Source organism: Procambarus clarkii, chromosome 92 (assembly GCF_040958095.1).
Source record: "Procambarus clarkii isolate CNS0578487 chromosome 92, FALCON_Pclarkii_2.0, whole genome shotgun sequence".
Lineage (NCBI taxonomy): Eukaryota > Metazoa > Arthropoda > Malacostraca > Decapoda > Cambaridae > Procambarus > Procambarus clarkii.
Window position 1 is genome coordinate 5244588 of NC_091241.1, and position 18854 is coordinate 5263441.

Sequence of the window (18854 nt, forward strand, 5' to 3'; positions counted from 1 at the left end):
TTGGTAGGCGGCTGTCTCAGCAGGACTGGGTCGGCGCCTGGCAGAGTCACGCTCTCCCACCTCTGTAACTCTTGGTAACTCTCTTGCCTCGAGGCAAGCCTTGAGGCGCTTCTTAAATCTATTCTTTTACCCTCCAATAGACCGTTTGACATGTTGTAGTTGGCGGTAGAACATGTTGGGCCGTGGTTCAGCGGTCATGCGCACAAAATGGCCCGTGTGAGCTGTGCCTTGCGCAGCATGGTGTGGATGCTTGCTATGCTAGTCTGTGCTTGGACGTCTGACTCTCATCTCATCCTCAACACCTTCCGCAGACAGCTCAGATGGGAACTGTTTAACATTTTTGCATGGTAACTGTTGACAGTTCAGGTCTCAACACGCAGAGAGGACGAGGGCGGGCGGGCAGGAGGACGTTTAGTGTCAGTGTCAATGCCTCTTCGATCCCAGACATTGAATCCAAGCCTTCTAAAAGCTGCGCTGACTCTTGGGATCCTGGTGGCCAGTGACTCTCTCTGATAAAGAACTAACCAGGTATGCTAACCTGACAGCGTTGTTAAGCTCTTGGGCATTGGCGGCTTCGGGTTATCTTGAGGTTATCTTGAGATTATTTCGGGGCTTTTTAGTGTCCCCGCGGCCCGGTCCTGACAGCTGACTATATAACACCCAGGTACCTATTTTACTGCTAGGTAACAGGGGCATAGGGTGAAAGAAACTCTGCCCATTGTTTCTCGCCGGCGCCTGGGATCGAACCCAGGACCACAGGATCACAAGTCCAGCGTGCTGTCCGCTGTGCCGACCGGCTCCCAGCCGGTCGTTACAGCCAGCCGGTCGTTACAGCCAGGAGAGGCCCTCTTCCAGCAGCCCGTCCTCTTATAAGGTTCCCCGACGTTAAGAAAACGGTCCATTTATAGTGTCATCCTCCTAACTTACCAGAGGTCCCAAAACAGAAAACGGGACAGTACGTCACTTTCGCGAGCAGCGTCCGTTTTAAAGTACGACCATTTTTGGTCTTGTGTAACGCTTACGAGCGAAAAGCGACGTTCGTTGTAGGAGGACAAGTGGATGTCAGAGCCGCAGTCGTCTTAAGGGGGGAGGGGAGATGATGAGGACCTAAAGATCCACTGTACTTCAGTTGAGAACACAATCGTTCGCAAATACAACGTCACGAATGATCTCAAATTGGACACTGGTTCTGGCCTGTAGAATAGCAACAATCACCATTAACCAGCAACAATCGGGAAGAAAGGAGACAACTATCAGACAGCACCAACAACACTCACAGAGCAACACAACAATTGTAAGACAAAAGCAATCAAGACACTGAGAGTTAGGAAGGTTCATGATATAATGACGGTGGGAGACCCGAGTGTGCTTCTGTTGGGGTCAGCTGCCCGGGCTGGTGTTGGGGGGTCAGCTGCCCGGGCTGGTGTTGGGGGGTCAGCTGCCTGGGCTGGTGTTGGGGGGTCAGCTGCCGGGGCTGGTGTTGGGGGGTCAGCTGCCCGGGCTGGTGTTGGGGGTCAGCTGCCCGGGCTGGTGTTGGGGGGTCAGCTGCCCGGGCTGGTGTTGGGGGGTCAGCTGCCCGGGCTGGTGTTGGGGGGTCAGCTGCCCGGGCTGGTGTTGGGGGGTCAGCTGCCCGGGCTGGTGTTGGGGGGTCAGCTGCCCGGGCTGGTGTTGGGGGGTCAGCTGCCCGGGGCTGGTGTTGGGGGGTCAGCTGCCCGGGCTGGTGTTGGGGGGTCAGCTGCCCGGGCTGGTGTTGGGGGGTCAGCTGCCCGGGCTGGTGTTGGGGGGTCAGCTGCCCGGGGCTGGTGTTGGGGGGTCAGCTGCCCGGGCTGGTGTTGGGGGGTCAGCTGCCCGGGCTGGTGTTGGGGGGTCAGCTGCCCGGGGCTGGTGTTGGGGTGTCAGCTGCCCGGGCTGGTGTTGGGGGGTGTCAGCTGCCCGGGCTGGTGTTGGGGGGGTCAGCTGCCCGGGCTGGTGTTGGGGGGTCAGCTGCCCGGGCTGGTGTTGGGGGGGTCAGCTGCCTGGGCTGGTGTTGGGGGGTCAGCTGCCCGGGCTGGTGTTGGGGGGTCAGCTGCCCGGGCTGGTGTTGGGGGGGTCAGCTGCCCGGGGCTGGTGTTGGGGGGTCAGCTGCCCGGGCTGGTGTTGGGGTGGTCAGCTGCCCGGGCTGGTGTTGGGGTCAGCTGCCCGGGCTGGTGTTGGGGGTCAGCTGCCCGGGCTGGTGTTGGGGGGGTCAGCTGCCTGGGCTGGTGTTGGGGGGTCAGCTGCCCGGGCTGGTGTTGGGGGGTCAGCTGCCCGGGCTGGTGTTGGGGTGGTCAGCTGCCCGGGGCTGGTGTTGGGGTCAGCTGCCCGGGCTGGTGTTGGGGTGGTCAGCTGCCCGGGCTGGTGTTGGGTGGTCAGCTGCCCGGGCTGGTGTTGGGGGTCAGCTGCCCGGGCTGGTGTTGGGGGTCAGCTGCCGGGCTGGTGTTGGGGTCACCGAGCAATAAGCAAGTGGGAATTGCCCGTCCCAACCCCTGACCACCACAACTGGCCCAGGGCAGAAATATCACCCACCCTCCTCACTGCTCTGTTATCATTGCTCATAGATTACCCCGCTCCAGTGCTGGTATTTACATTCTCCGATCAGTAAGGCTGTATAGCTTCCAGCATGCTAATTGTAGCGAGGCTTGCTAATTGTAGCATAGGAAGCTCTCCACGGCGGTAATTAGCTTTGCCTGAGGGGTAATGAGGAAGCAGGAGACAAGCACACTGCAGGTTTTATTCATAATAATATAACAGTAATAATATAACAAATAAAAAGTCAGTGGCTTGTGGTATCAAAATGGATTTATTGAAATTATTCTCGTATGATGTTAAGTTGGGGTTTAGGCTTCGGGTGATGCGGTGAAACCGGTTAGTGCAGCGCTGGTTAGTCCTCTGGCAGTGCCTGCAGGGTCGGGCTCTAGCTCCCTCCTGTGTGGAACCCACCTTCTCTTGTGTCTCGTCGTACCTCCTCTTCAAGTCGCTATTTGAGTTCTGTTCGCTAGTGTCTTCTTCGTGTTGGCAACACCTACACTGAAGGTGTTTACCCACCGTGGTGCTATAGGCGGCAACCGTCCCCGCCCGGCTGTGTTTACAAACAGACGGTTGGCGCCACGTGCTGTCTCCTCTACCCACAAGCCTCTTACGGGCTCACCATAGCCCGTGCTACATGGACACTTCGTTCTGAGTAGTTAAATCTAAAACAACAAACACAAGCCTCCTGATGCTGAACGCTATCATCTTCTGGTGATCTTACGGTTATCTTGAGATGATTTCGGGGCTTAGCGTCCCCGCGGCCCGGTTCTCAAACCAGGCCTCCTTTTCGCTACACCCCCCCCCCCAGGAAGCAGCCCATAGCAGCTGTTTAATTCGCAGGTACCTATTTACTGCTAGGTGAATAGAGGCATCAGGGTGAAAGAAACTCTGCCCCCCCCCCGCCTCCACTGATGATTGAACTCTGAACCTCAGGTCTACGAATCCCGCGAGCGCTGGCCACTCGGCTGTCAGGCCCCCATATAGTAATATTGGGTATAATTTCCTCACTCCATGTTATTATTGGTCAAACGCTTTGACAAACGTGAACCCACCAATCAGAGCCGCTGACGCTCCTGGACCGTGGCGAGGTTTACCTACGTCATCAAAGTCAGTCCATAGAGCGGTCCATAGCTCGGTCCATAGAGCACAACTGCACAAGTCGCCTCTCGCTAGATATGGGAAAGTTTCGAACCCTGGGAGAAGTGTGGTAAAACACGGCTGTGGTGGACATGTTGGAGAGTTGTGATGTGTGGGGGGGGGGGGATGATCGACCCACCTCTGAGATTTATATTTATTTAATTTATATGAATTTATATAAACTTTATATTTACGTTAATTTATATATTTCGATAGCAATTTGTATGATGTTTAGCGGACTGTATTTCTGCAATATTCTAACAAATTGACTCCTTTCACATTAGGGGAGGTTTATAATAAATTTATATATATGCAGCCAATCAAACTACAGTATTAAACTACATATAGTGGTAATGATAATTGAGAGGCCTTATCTTATTGTACAGTAGGCCTAGTCCACCAGGTATAAACATGGATGTTGACACCAAATAATCCTCAGTTGAGACTAGCATTCACCACCCGTGTACTGATGTACCAAGCCTAATTCTTGCTTCCTCTTCTATACCTGTTAAAAAGGACACTTGCTATAAAGCCAGAATCCTATATATCACCGCTATATCAGAGGAAATATTTGTGTATTATATAAGACAAGGACCAAGGAATAATTACCTGGATGATTACCTAGTTTCTTTCACTCTATGCCCCTGTTACCTAGCAGTAAAATAGGTACCTGGGTGTTAGTCAGCTGTCACTGGCTGTTTCCTGGGGGTGGAGGCCTGGTCGAGGACCAGGCCGCGGGGACACTAAAAAGCCCCGAAATCATCTCAAGATAACCTCAAGATAGATGATGTCGCTTGTCATGCGTGCTAACCGGTTCACTCTATATCTAACATTAACTGGCCAGAAATGTGGTAATAAACGGGTTTCGGTAAGACACTTCCCTTGTTTGGATGTTGATTACGTGTTGATGATGGTAGAAGCACTAATTTAATCTCCATAACGCTTCGTCCAAAGGAGAATTGTAGGAGCTGAATTTGCTCCAGCGACTCTGGTCTAACAACAATGGCTGACCTTCCTCACCACTGACGCCCTGGCTCTTTGTCCAGATGTCAGTAAGTTGTAGAAAGGTCACATTTACTCTGTTTTAATACTGATAATTAAGTTAATTCAAATGAGATGTTTTTATGGTAAAAGTTCAAAGACTGCCGTATTAAGAATAATTCCCAATAGAATAGCTGGTGAATTTATAGCACTATCTGGCAATGATATCCCATTTTCTATTGATGGAAAATTCCCCTACAAGCTACATTTTCTATGGGTTAACTTGTGTATACAACAGCAGCAATATTATCTGCATATTGTATTTAATATTAGTAAATGGTGTCGGGTTTTCCGACAATGTGTATAAGAAGTTCAGGTGCAAGAGCTTCGTGGTGCAAGGTAGGAGTATGACCAACAGTTGCTCGCTGCTGCTGCTGCAACATGTTAGAGTATTATGGTCGTAGTGAGAGACAGTCTGTACGATCGACTTTTATGCACAGTTAAGAGTTACACCGCTCCTGTGCCAGGTGAGTCCACTACGGGCTCACCATAGCCCGTGCTACTTGCCCCGCTCCTGTGCCAGGTAAGTCCACTACGGGCTCACCATAGCCCGTGCTACTTGCCCCGCTCCTGTGCCAGGTAAGTCCACTATGGGCTCACCATAGCCCGTGCTACTTGCCCCGCTCCTGTGCCAGGTAAGTCCACTACGGGCTCACCATAGCCCGTGCTACTTGCCCCGCTCCTGTGCCAGGTAAGTCCACTACGGGCTCACCATAGCCCGTGCTACTTGCCCCGCTCCTGTGCCAGGTAAGTCCACTACGGGCTCACCATAGCCCGTGCTACTTGCCCCGCTCCTGTGCCAGGTAAGTCCACTACGGGCTCACCATAGCCCGTGCTACTTGCCCCGCTCCTGTGCCAGGTAAGTCCACTACGGGCTCACCATAGCCCGTGCTACTTGGAACTTGTTCCGAGTAGCTGAATCTATAACAACATTAAGAGTTAAGTTTTATTACTCTTTAGTACTTTCTGGATCCCATATCCACACCCAAACTCACCCCCCGCCCCTATACTCTAATAAACCCCCAACCCAACCCCATCAACACACCCATCCCCCCTAACCCCACCCCCAGCCACCCCCTCTCTCACCTGTCTCTCTCTCTCCCACAGATTGAGGGACACGTCGTCAAGAATGGCGTCTGCACCTTCACCTTCTCCTTTGGTGGTGAGTGTCCCCCAGCTGGTGGTGAGTGTCCCCCAGCTGGTGGTGAGTGTCCCCCAGCTGGTGGTGAGTGTCCCCCAGCTGGTGGTGAGTGTCCCCCCAGCTGGTGGTGAGTGTCCCCCAGCTGGTGGTGAGTGTCCCCCAGCTGGTGGTGAGTGTCCCCCCAGCTGGTGGTAAGTGTCCCCCCAGCTGGTGGTGAGTGTCCCCCAGCTGGTGGTGAGTGTCCCCCCAGCTGGTGGTGAGTGTCCCCCAAGCTGGTGGTGAGTGTCCCCAAGCTTGGGACGCAGTCAAGGACGCAGACAAGGACGCAGACAAGGACGCAGGCAAGGACGCAGACAAGGACGCAGACAAGGACGCAGACAAGGACGCAGACAAGGACGCAGACAAGGACGCAGACAAGGACGCAGGCAAGGACGCAGACAAGGACGCAGACAAGGACGCAGGCAAGGACGCAGACAAGGACGCAGACAAGGACGCAGACAAGGACGCAGACAAGGACGCAGGCAAGGACGCAGACAAGGACGCAGACGGGGTTGTGACTACGTCTCAATGTATATTCACCGGGAGTTGGCCATTTGCATCAAGAGGTAGACCATTCCAGCCTGGCCACACCATAAGTTATTACTGTAAGACACTCGCCCGGTGCACCGCGAGCGCTTTGGCCAGGGTTCGTATCCTGGCCGGGAAGGTTTGACCGGGCGCCAGTCCTTAACTGTAGCCTCTGTTCACGTCCTGGCTGTGTGACCACCTGCTGGCTCCAGGTCACACTCGTCCTGGCTGTGTGACCACCTGCCGGCTCCAGGTCACACTCGTCCTGGCTGTGTGACCACCTGCTGACTCCAGGTCACACTCGTCCTGGCTGTGTGACCACCTGCTGGCTCCAGGTCACACGTGTGACCACCTGCCGGCTCCAGGTCACACTCGTCCTGGCTGTGTGACCACCTGCCGGCTCCAGGTCACACTCGTCCTGGCTGTGTGACCACCTGCTGGCTCCAGGTCACACTCGTCCTGGCTGTGTGACCACCTGCTGACTCCAGGTCACACTCGTCCTGGCTGTGTGACCACCTGCTGGCTCCAGGTCACACTCGTCCTGGCTGTGTGACCACCTGCCGGCTCCAGGTCACACTCGTCCTGGCTGTGTGACCACCTGCTGACTCCAGGTCACACTCGTCCTGGCTGTGTGACCACCTGCTGGCTCCAGGTCACACTCGTCCTGGCTGTGTGACCACCTGCCGGCTCCAGGTCACACTCGTCCTGGCTGTGTGACCACCTGCTGACTCCAGGTCACACTCGTCCTGGCTGTGTGACCACCTGCTGACTCCAGGTCACACTCGTCCTGGCTGTGTGACCACCTGCTGGCTCCAGGTCACACTCGTCCTGGCTGTGTGACCACCTGCCGGCTCCAGGTCACACTCGTCCTGGCTGTGTGACCACCTGCTGACTCCAGGTCACACTCGTCCTGGCTGTGTGACCACCTGCTGGCTCCAGGTCACACTCGTCCTGGCTGTGTGACCACCTGCCGGCTCCAGGTCACACTCGTCCTGGCTGTGTGACCACCTGCTGGCTCCAGGTCACACTCGTCCTGGCTGAGTGACCACCTGCTGGCTCCAGGTCACACTCGTCCTGGCTGAGTGACCACCTGCTGGCTCCAGGTCACACTCGTCTTGGCTGTGTGACCACCTGCTGGCTCCAGGTCACACTCGTCCTGGCTGTGTGACCACCTGCTGGCTCCAGGTCACACTCGTCTTGGCTGTGTGACCACCTGCTGGCTCCAGGTCACACTCGTCCTGGCTGAGTGACCACCTGCTGGCTCCAGGTCACACTCGTCTTGGCTGTGTGACCACCTGCTGGCTCCAGGTCACACTCGTCCTGGCTGTGTGACCACCTGCTGGCTCCAGGTCACACTCGTCTTGGCTGTGTGACCACCTGCTGGCTCCAGGTCACACTCGTCCTGGCTGAGTGACCACCTGCTGGCTCCAGGTCACACTCGTCTTGGCTGTGTGACCACCTGCTGGCTCCAGGTCACACTCGTCCTGGCTGTGTGACCACCTGCTGGCTCCAGGTCACACTCGTCTTGGCTGTGTGACCACCTGCTGGCTCCAGGTCACACTCGTCCTGGCTGAGTGACCACCTGCTGGCTCCAGGTCACACTCGTCTTGGCTGTGTGACCACCTGCTGGCTCCAGGTCACACTCGTCCTGGCTGTGTGACCACCTGCTGGCTCCAGGTCACACTCGTCTTGGCTGTGTGACCACCTGCTGGCTCCAGGTCACACTCCTCCTGGCTGTGTGACCACCTGCTGGCTCCAGGTCACACTCGTCCTGGCTGTGTGACCACCTTCTGGCTCCAGGTCACACTCCTCCTGGCTGTGTGACCACCTGCTGGCTCCAGGTCACACTCGTCCTGGCTGAGTGACCACCTGCTGGCTCCAGGTCACACTCCTCCTGGCTGTGTGACCACCTGCTGGCTCCAGGTCACACTCGTCCTGGCTGTGTGACCACCTGCTGGCTCCAGGTCACACTCCTCCTGGCTGTGTGACCACCTGCCGGCTCCAGGTCACACTCGTCCTGGCTGTGTGACCACCTGCTGGCTCCAGGTCACACTCCTCCTGGCTGTGTGACCACCTGCTGGCTCCAGGTCACACTCGGCCTGGCTGTGTGACCACCTGCTGGCTCCAGGTCACACGTGTGACCACCTGCTGGCTCCAGGTCACACTCGTCCTGGCTGAGTGACCACCTGCTGGCTCCAGGTCACACTCGTCCTGGCTGAGTGACCACCTGCTGGCTCCAGGTCACACTCGTCCTGGCAGTGTGACCACCTGCTGGCTCCAGGTCACACGTGTGACCACCTGCTGGCTCCAGGTCACACTCCTCCTGGCTGTGTGACCACCTGCTGGCTCCAGGTCACACTCGTCCTGGCTGTATGACCACCTGCTGGCTCCAGGTCACACGTGTGACCACCTGCTGGCTCCAGGTCACACTCGTCCTGGCTGAGTGACCACCTGCTGGCTCCAGGTCACACGTGTGACCACCTGCTGGCTCCAGGTCACACTCGTCCTGGCTGTGTGACCACCTGCTGGCTCCAGGTCACACTCGTCCTGGCTGAGTGACCACCTGCTGGCTCCAGGTCACACTCGTCCTGGCTGAGTGACCACCTGCTGGCTCCAGGTCACACACGTCCTGGCTGAGTGACCACCTGCCGGCTCCAGGTCACACACGTCCTGGCTGAGTGACCACCTGCCGGCTCCAGGTCACACGTACGAACAGGTCCAATACTGGCAGTGGGTTTTGCTTCTGATGTCGCATATGTGAAGAAATATTTTTGAGTTTTCTTTATTTCTTGAATTTCCTTATGTTCTAGTTGCCTTTCTTCAATGTGGTCTGACTGCTTGAGTCTCTGCTGGCGAGGAAAGTCATTTTGTAGAGAAAGTCGCGTCTGCTGAGCATTTCCGTTATTTGTTGAACTTTCCTTGTGTCGTCTGCGTGTTCTTTCTACGTTGGAGTTCTTTCTGGGTTTCTTCAAAGGAACATGTTTCACACCTCACAGAGACCCGACCTCCAGTGGGCAGGATTCACGAAGCCCTGAAGTGTCCACATGCGAAACCTGTCCATCTTTCCTTAATCATAACGCTGGCTTTGTTTACATATATTGAACAGTATTTGAACTTGGAAGTGCTCAAAGGGTATTTGGAACCAAAATAATCTTGGGTTGTTAAGATTCGCATCTCGTAAACTGATTAATGAATACAAGACCGGGCCGCGGGGACGCTAAGCCCCGAAATCATCTCAAGATAACCCCAAGATGACTCCATACACAGTTTCAAATGTAGACATGATAGAGCCCAATAGGCTCAGGAACCTGTACACCAGTTGATTGACAGGTGAGAGGCGGGAGGAAAGCGCCGAGCTGCAAGTACAGTGAGGGTAGTGTACACACACACACAGAGGATGGTCTCCAGGGTGAGAGTGGGTTACGTGGGTGTGTAGCGATAACCAACCCTGCCCAGCACGCATTCCTCACTGTGGTGTATGTGGTCAACATCACCAGGCTGTGAAGATGCCACCACTGCTGCCTCGCCAAGGTCAGCACGGCCTCGCCAAGGTCAGCACGGCCTCGCCAAGGTCAGCACGGCCTCGCCAAGGTCAGCACGGCCTCGCTAAGGTCAGCACTGCTTCGCCAAAGTCACCTCTGTCTCGCGAAGAGTTGGTACCTCTGCCTCGCCAAGGTCAGCACGGCCTCGCCAAGGTCAGCACGGCCTCGCCAAGGTCAGCACGGCCTCGCCAAGGTCAGCACGGCCTCGCCAAGGTCAGCACTGTTTCGCCAAAGTCACCTCTGTCTCGCGAAGAGTTGGTACCTCTGCCTCGCCAAGGTCAGCACGGCCTCGCCAAGGTCACCTGTCTCGCGAAGAGTTGGTACCTCTGCCTCGCCAAGGTCAGCACGGCCTCGCCAAGGCCAGCACGGCCTCGCCAAGGTCACCTGTCTCGCGAAGAGTTGGTACCTCTGCCTCGCGAAGGTCACATCCCACTTCGAAGCAGAAAATGTATAATTATTACAACCTTTAATTTTAAAACTTTCCTTATTTGCACATTGTGAGGAGAGCGGCAGGCACACAGGACCTACTAGCAGGAGAAGAGTTTTTATTATTATTATTATTATTATTTTCTACCACAGACGTGGCCACACATTTACAATGCTAACCAGCATATATACATTTTCTTCTGTCCTCCATGGACAGGGTTAGAGAAGTGTTAAACATATAGTTCAAGGGTTTATTGAACACTCAACCACAGAAGGTGATTCGGTGCTTTTAAAATGCTAAGCTAACCTACATACGTAAATACATAGATACACAGATTTACGTATGCCCTACATAAAGTGTTAGATGTGTCTTTTACATAGTGTCATTAATGTGCATTTACAAAGGTGAAATGTATTTCTGATCAGCTTCCATATATACTTTATACACATATACATAAACACACACACACACACACACACACACACACACACACACACACACACACACACATACGCACATATACATATATACATACATATATACACTTACACATGCATTCACATACATTTGTCTCTCTTACTCTGACTGGGTAAGATAGCTGATAGAGAAACTAGTGTGCAATTAAGCACTTAATCACTGAAGGTGATTAAGGTACTTTTACAAACTCAGGTTATATAGTTACATCACATACATACATTGTATAATTGATACATTACATGGTTAATCTTGGGCACAAGTCCAATATATCATCAAGTGTTCCAGTACTCGTATAGTAATTACACAGTTCAGCATACCTTAGCCCAGGAGGACGAAAGTCAGTCAATATGGGACATTCTACAATGTAATGTTCAAGAGAGTGGATGTCTTCTCTTTCACAAAGTTGACACATTGTGTACTCGACATTTGGGTTTTGAGAAAGCTGCCAGATACGTCTATATCCCAGGCGTATTCTGGCCACTATAACATCACATTGCCGGGTTCTTGTTCTATTAGTCCCATATGTGAATGTCTCCTCACGATATCCTTCAGGAACAGGTATCCACTGCGAGGATCAACATAACATTCTCCCTTCCTTGACTAGTAATTCCTTGCATTGCGGAAGCTAAACATTATTGATCTTCCTAATTTCCAAGTGTGCCCTTCGGTACCTTGCAGAGTCACAGTAACGAGGCTGAAGATATGATGACCAAACCATACGTCAGAAAGTGACGAAGCGACGACGTTTCGGTCCGTCGCGCATACGTCAGAAAGTGACGAAGCGACGACGTTTCGGTCCGCCGCGCATACGTCAGAAAGTGACGAAGCGACGACGTTTCGGTCCGCCGCGCATACGTCAGAAAGTAACGAAGCGACGACGTTTCGGTCCGTCGCGCATACGTCAGAAAGTGACGAACCGACGACGTTTCGGTCCGTCGCGCATACGTCAGAAAGTAACGAAGCGACGACGTTTCGGTCCGTCGCGCATACGTCAGAAAGTAACGAAGCGACGACGTTTCGGTCCGTCGCGCATACGTCAGAAAGTAACGAAGCGACGACGTTTCGGTCCGTCGCGAACCATTAACAAGTAACGGGAAGAGAGGCCTAAAGAAGGCAAGAAAGTGAGATGCAAGGTGAGGAGTAAATAAGAGAAAGAACAAGGTCAAAGTAAAATGAAAGGTAAGATCAAGATGGAAAGAAAGAGTAAGAAGATAATCAGACGAAAGATAACAAAGAATAAGGGCTCCGGCAAGGGGGGTCCCCCTGCCCCCTTGGACAGCAGACAGAGACATAGACAGTAGATAGATAGATGGAAGGATAGGTTGATAGATGAATAGATAGTTGGATAGATAAATGGATGGATCTCTGTTACTCTGTTGACCAGACCACACACTAGAAGTTGAAGGGACGACGACGTTTCGGTCCGTCCTGGACCATTCTCAAGTCGATCCATCGCCTCTGTTACTCTGCCTCGAGGGCCTCATTCCATCTGTACTGGTTTGGGTGTTAATGTTTTGTGGGAAATGCGAAGTTTTCTCGAATATGAACAGTATTTGACCATTCCTCAGAAAGCGACCCACAACGGTCGACTACAACCAAGTTCCTAATTACTGCTGGGTGAACAGAGGCAACGGGTGCAAGGAGCGCCTAGCTGTTTAGTCCTGCACAGGATCCGACCCTATGACGTGCCGGTTGTGAGCCGACAGCGTTGACTACTGAGCCACAGGTTACCCACAGGATAGATATATGGATAGACCGACGAGTAGGTGGATGAATAGATTATGAAAATACATGTGCAGATGGATCGATAGACTGATACATGGATAGGCAGATGGATAGATGGGGTGGTGTGATGTATAGATGGATACATGGATAGATAGATAGGCTGACAGATTAATAAATAGATAGATAGGTATTTGGATAGATGGATAAACAGATGTACAGGTAGATGAATATATAAATGAATGAATAGATGGAGAAATAGATGGGTATTTGGATAAATAGGTGTATTGACAGATAGACAAATGGGACAGAGAGAGACCTGGGGATTGCCGGGTAATTATCTTATCTTACCCCGTCCTCCTAAGGTTCCCCAACGTCAAGAAACAGTCGTACTAAAGTGCCCTTATCCTACCCTACCAGAGGACCCAAAACAGAAAACGGGACAGTATGTCAACTTCGCAAGCCGCTACCATTTTCTAATACGTCAATTGTTGGCCTAAGGTAGAGTATACGTCAAAAATGCGACGCTCTACTAGGAAGACGGGTTGAACCCCATAGTCTGAACTATGAGAGAGAATGTCTTTTTTTTTTTTAAGTTTTGAGGCCAGATGCTAAGGGCTAGCCTCACCCAAATTGGCAGAGGGAATGGTCTGGGATCTGGGATGAACATAGGGTGGTCCGGGTGGCCAGAATTCCAAAGTGCACAGCTTATCAAGGTCACAGTCAGACCCCCACGACGATTTTTTGCCACTACCCGCCGGCTACACGGCTGAATGTGTTGAAAACAAAGGGTTTCAAACCAATTTTGTCCGTATATTAATATACACCATTGTTAACTGATCTCTGGGAAATTAACAAATTTCCTGCTGTTCATAATTTGGTGGTAGTGGCATGAACTAAATGCTTCAAAGGTCCCCCTTGCTCAAGCCTGGACCTGTCTCAGTGCTCAGGTAACTGTTGTTGCCCGCACACTGCCACCTTCTCTTACCATTCACCGCACCGCACGCTGCACGCTGTCTTATAACACACACAGGTACACAAACAGACGGAGACAGAGACAGACCCAGCAGAGACACAAAGAGACAGACACATAGAGACCGTAGATAGATTGCACAAATAGATGGATGGATAGATGGGTGTGTATACAATAGATGGTAAGTGGTTTGATAGATTGATGGACACATGGATTGATACATGGATAGATGAATGGATAGATGTATGGATAGATATATGGATAAATAAATTGATAGATAAATGGACAGCTGAGCGACAGACCGACCCGAGAAACGCCGGGTACCTCCCAAGTATACAGTACATATACAGTGTGTATGAACAAATGTCTTACAGTGTGTATGTGTGCGTGCGTGTATGTATATATGTACACAGACACATACACTTGTAGAGCATGTGGGTGGAAAGGCCTGACACCAGCTCCCTACGGTAGGGTATCCTAACATTAGGGTATATATATTCCAGGTTGCGCGGGCCTGCTACAGCTGCAGGAGGAAGAGGAGGGAGCCAGCGGGTCATGGCGTCTGAATAAGTCACTGGTGAGCAGCAGTGTAGTACAGCGACCTCTCGACACCACCAACTCTCTCCTGGATCTTCAATTCAGCTTCCACCACCAAGGTAAGACTTTCCTCCTCCCAAGTACCTGTGTGTTAGGTCCTAGTGTGAATGTTAGGGAAGCACTCATTGTTTCTTTGGGCAGAGTATAGTTGGTCTCTGAAGGGAGGTATAGTCTTTGGAGGAAGGTCGGCCGTTGGAGCGAGGGTGGTCTTTGTGAATGAACCATCACAAGGTGGGCACAAGATAGGTTGTGGGCTCCCTTAACCTTGTTCAAGTTCTGTGCGCTCTGTGACCCAGTGCTGCACAGTGTGTGGGTTCCTCGCCGGTGCTGCATATTGTGGAGAGAGAGCACGGAGTAGAGCTACATGAATTGTTCTGAAGGCGTTCAGCGTTCTGAAGGTGTTCAGCGTTCTTCTCACACCGTTCTGAAGGTGTCACCGTTCTTCTCACACCGTTCTGAAGGTGTCACCGTTCTTCTCACACCGTTCTGAAGGTGTCACCGTTCTGAAGGTGTCACCGTTCTTCTCACACCGTTCTGAAGGTGTCACCGTTCTTCTCACACCGTTCTGAAGGTGTCACCGTTCTTCTCACACCGTTCTGAAGGTGTCACCGTTCTTCTCACACCGTTCTGAAGGTGTCACCGTTCTGAAGGTGTCACCGTTCTTCTCACACCGTTCTGAAGGTGTCACCGTTCTTCTCACACCGTTCTGAAGGTGTCACCGTTCTTCTCACACCGTTCTGAAGGTGTCACCGTTCTTCTCACACCGTTCTGAAGGTGTTCAGCGCTCTTCTCACACCGTTCTGAAGGTGTCACCGTTCTTCTCACACCGTTCTGAAGGTGTTCAGCGCTCTTCTCACACCGTTCTGAAGGTGTCACCGTTCTTCTCACACCGTTCTGAAGGTGTCACCGTTCTTCTCACACCGTTCTGAAGGTGTTCAGCGCTCTTCTCACACCGTTCTGAAGGTGTCACCGTTCTTCTCACATCGTTCTGAAGGTGTCACCGTTCTTCTCACACCGTTCTGAAGGTGTCACCGCTCTTCTCACACCGTTCTGAAGGTGTCACCGTTCTTCTCACACCGTTCTGAAGGTGTCACCGTTCTTCTCACACCGTTCTGAAGGTGTTCAGCGCTCTTCTCACACCGTTCTGAAGGTGTCACCGTTCTTCTCACATCGTTCTGAAGGTGTCACCGTTCTTCTCACACCGTTCTGAAGGTGTCACCGCTCTTCTCACACCGTTCTGAAGGTGTCACCGTTCTTCTCACACCGTTCTGAAGGTGTCACCGTTCTTCTCACACCGTTCTGAAGGTGTCACCGTTCTTCTCACACCGTTCTGAAGGTGTCACCGCTCTTCTCAACGCGACAACTTTGCACATCCTGCCATGTCTCTTGGTCTCACAAAGAGATATTTCCGTGTGCAGATTTAAGATCAGGATATTTTCTAACATTTTAGAAAATGAGTCTAATATTTTCCACGTGTAAAGTATTGCCTCTCTCTCACCTGCACTGGTACAAATCCTGGTGACATCTTCAAAGGATGATACTGTACTATAGTCGGTGTCCTTGTCTGTATCCGTCACCAGAATGAAGTAGTGGAACAAGCACAGTACCCTGCGGGTCTGTGCTTTTCACGATGAATGATTTCCATTTTACTTTGTTGACTATTACTCTTTGGATTCTATTTGTTATGATATTAAAGATCCAGCTTCTTACTTTGCCAGTAATTCCCTTTGTGCTCATTTTGTGCCATGCTTGTTAGTGGGTTTGCAAGAATGTAAATATTACTCTAATCATACCAACTTCTTGTACCTTCTTGTAAATAAAATATTATTATTATTATTCGGACTAACACTATGCTCACATTTGTAGAAAGCTTTTGCAAAATCTGTATATATTACATTAGGGTTTTGCTTGTCTTCTACGGCATCTAAGTCCATATCATAATAGTCTAGCAATTCTGAGAGGCAGAAGCGAGGCAAAGTGAAATTGACAACAGTAATTTCATCTATCATCATACTATCATGCAAGAGGCGCCACACATCTATGGTTTATCCAATAAAATCAGCAGACTTCTAGATGTTACTACTGCTCGGCTTAGACTCGGTTACAAGTATCTCTGGGAATTCTCATTATCTGCCGATGTGGACCTGACCAAATGTAAACTGTGTCAACAAAATTATTCGCACACCCTCCGTCACTATGTGATGGAGTGCGAAAAAGATACGTGAATTCAGAGAGAATTCTATAACAAATGTTCTAGAGACGTGTAAATATTTCATTCAAAATTATCTGCTGCCAGAAATCTTAGCCAAATATCCCCAAGTTTGCTTATTAGGTAGTAACTGAGTGATTGTACCCTGTGCATCGCTGCCCACTGGATGGGGGAGCAGACGTGTGATTGATAAACATATCAATTGTGACACTAGCTCTCCCCATGTCAGTTGCTTAATTTAGAAACTGGACTTGTGGTTGGTCTCGAGCCCATTGATGATGTGACGATGTGTATTGAATTTTGTAACTAGCTCATCAAGACTGTTACTTGCTTAGCTAAATGAATTGTGGGGTTCAGTCCCTGAGCCCATTATGTGCCTCTGTAACCCTTTCCACTACCGCCCACAAGATGGGTATGGGGTGCATAATAAATGAACTAAATTAAACCTCCCACAGCTCGGTGTTTGGAGGCTGAAGCTCTCCCTCCCACAGCTGACTTTATAGTCTCTACTTTTCCTGTTTTTCCACTCTCACGATTCACCAATCACTACGTTCGCTCCCGGATATCTTTCCTCAATTATGGTGGCTGTTTACATATATTAAACAGTTCATGAGCTCGGAAGTACGAGGTTGTTTACAACAATAATAACCTTGGGTTGTGAAGTTTCGAAGCTTCTAAACTATTTAAAATATGTATTCAAAGTCGCTATGATTAATTAATGATTAATTAATAGTACAGGTTTCGTAAATGGTTGTAGGGTGAAGGCCCGTGAGTTCAGGATCTTCAGCTCTCCTGCTCCACCTCTGCTTCGTCCCAAACTTATATTTATATTTATCTTGTCCTCCAGCGACAGTAAACCCATACGGCACAGTCCCCCCTTCAGGAGAGTCAACCCCCCCCCCCTACCGCACACATTATCTCTTATTTATTTTGTTTATATATATATATATATATATATATATATATATATATATATATATATATATATATATATATATATATATATATATATATATATATATATATTATAAACAAAAAGGTACATTGGGTTTATGAGAGTACATAGCATTGATGTTCTTCCATTGTTGCAAAGCCACTAACACGCATAACGTTTCAGTGTAGATTCTCCCTTCAGGAGAGTTGAAAAACCCATTTGACACAGATGCCACCTTCTAAGTAGTCTGTAAATCTATAAGACACGTTCCGCATTCAGTGGTAGTTAGTTCTCTTCAATTATTATGCACCCCATACCCATCCTGTGGGCGGTAGTGGAAAGGGTTACAGAGGCACATAATGGGCTCAGGGACTGAACCCCACAATTCATTTAGCTAAGCAAGTTACAATCTTGATGAGCTAGTTACAAAATTCAGTGCACATCGTCACATCATCAATGGGTTCGAGATCGACCACAAGTACAGTTCCTAAATTAAGCAACTGACATATGTGGAGAGTTAGTGTCACAATTGATATGTTTGTCCTGCACACCGCCCCCCATCCAGTGGGCAGCGGTGGATAGGTTACAGTTACTTAGTTACTACCTACAGTTAGCAAACTGGGGATATTTGGGGAACATTTCTGGTAGCAGATCATTTTGAATGAAATTTCACATCTGTGGAACATTTCATACGTGAATTCAGAGACAATTCTTTAATTTTTCGCACTTCATCACATAGTGACGGAGGGTGTGCGAATAATTTTGTTAATACAGTTTATATTTGGTCAGGTCTACATCAGCAGATAATGAACATTCTCAAAGATACTTGTAACCGAGTCTAAGCCGAGCAGTAGTAACATCTAGAATCTGCTGATTTTATTGGATGAACCATAGATGTGTGGCTCCTCTTGCATGATAGTATGATGATAGATGGAATTACTGGTGTCAATTTCACTTTGACTCAGATCTCTTAGATCTTGATGAAGTTTTTGGTGTACTGCTGCTCTCAGATTCCTCATTGACAATCCAAGGTTACACTCAACGGCTCCTTTAAAGGCAGATTCTTTGGCTAACTCATCAGTTCTATCATACATTCGGAGGCCAACATGAGATGGAGTCCACATGAAATAGACTCTGTTACCATCATTAATAATTTTATTGTATTAGTGTCTAGCTTCAGACACGAGCATGTTACAGCTACAAGGATGATACAAATATGATAAAGTGTCACTTACAATTAATGCATTCAGTAGTTTTAGTAAACCTATATGACACACATTCCACCCTTAGGAAACTCAGTGAACCAAAATGCCCCACATTTCTCCTTCAGGAAAGTCAGTGGTGGCGCTGAACGGGGTGACCACATCAGGCAGACAGCAGTGTGTGACGGTTACCTACGCCAGACTTCCCGACAGGCAGGTGGGGACGGCTCTCCTGCTGGGGAACCTTCCTCTGCCCCACGGGACCTACAACACCACCCTCTTCACCGGGGACCCGCTCCTCGACGCCTACCCCATGGCAGTCATTAGGATGGGGCCGA

The 18854-nt window shown here is 50.5% G+C and overlaps 1 protein-coding gene across 2 annotated transcripts in view; it reads left to right on the forward strand.

The window, feature by feature from the left end:
• Nucleotides 1–18854, forward strand: part of LOC123775122 (uncharacterized) — a 110689-nt gene that overhangs the window by 61148 nt on the left and 30687 nt on the right. For both annotated transcript variants that reach the window (XM_045770014.2, XM_045770015.2), the window contains exons 2-4: nt 5833–5887; nt 14078–14230; nt 18645–18854. The exon at nt 18645–18854 is cut by the window's right edge and continues 24 nt beyond it. In XM_045770014.2, coding sequence (XP_045625970.2) covers nt 5833–5887; nt 14078–14230; nt 18645–18854 — 418 coding nt within the window. The remainder of the gene's footprint in view (nt 1–5832; nt 5888–14077; nt 14231–18644) is intronic.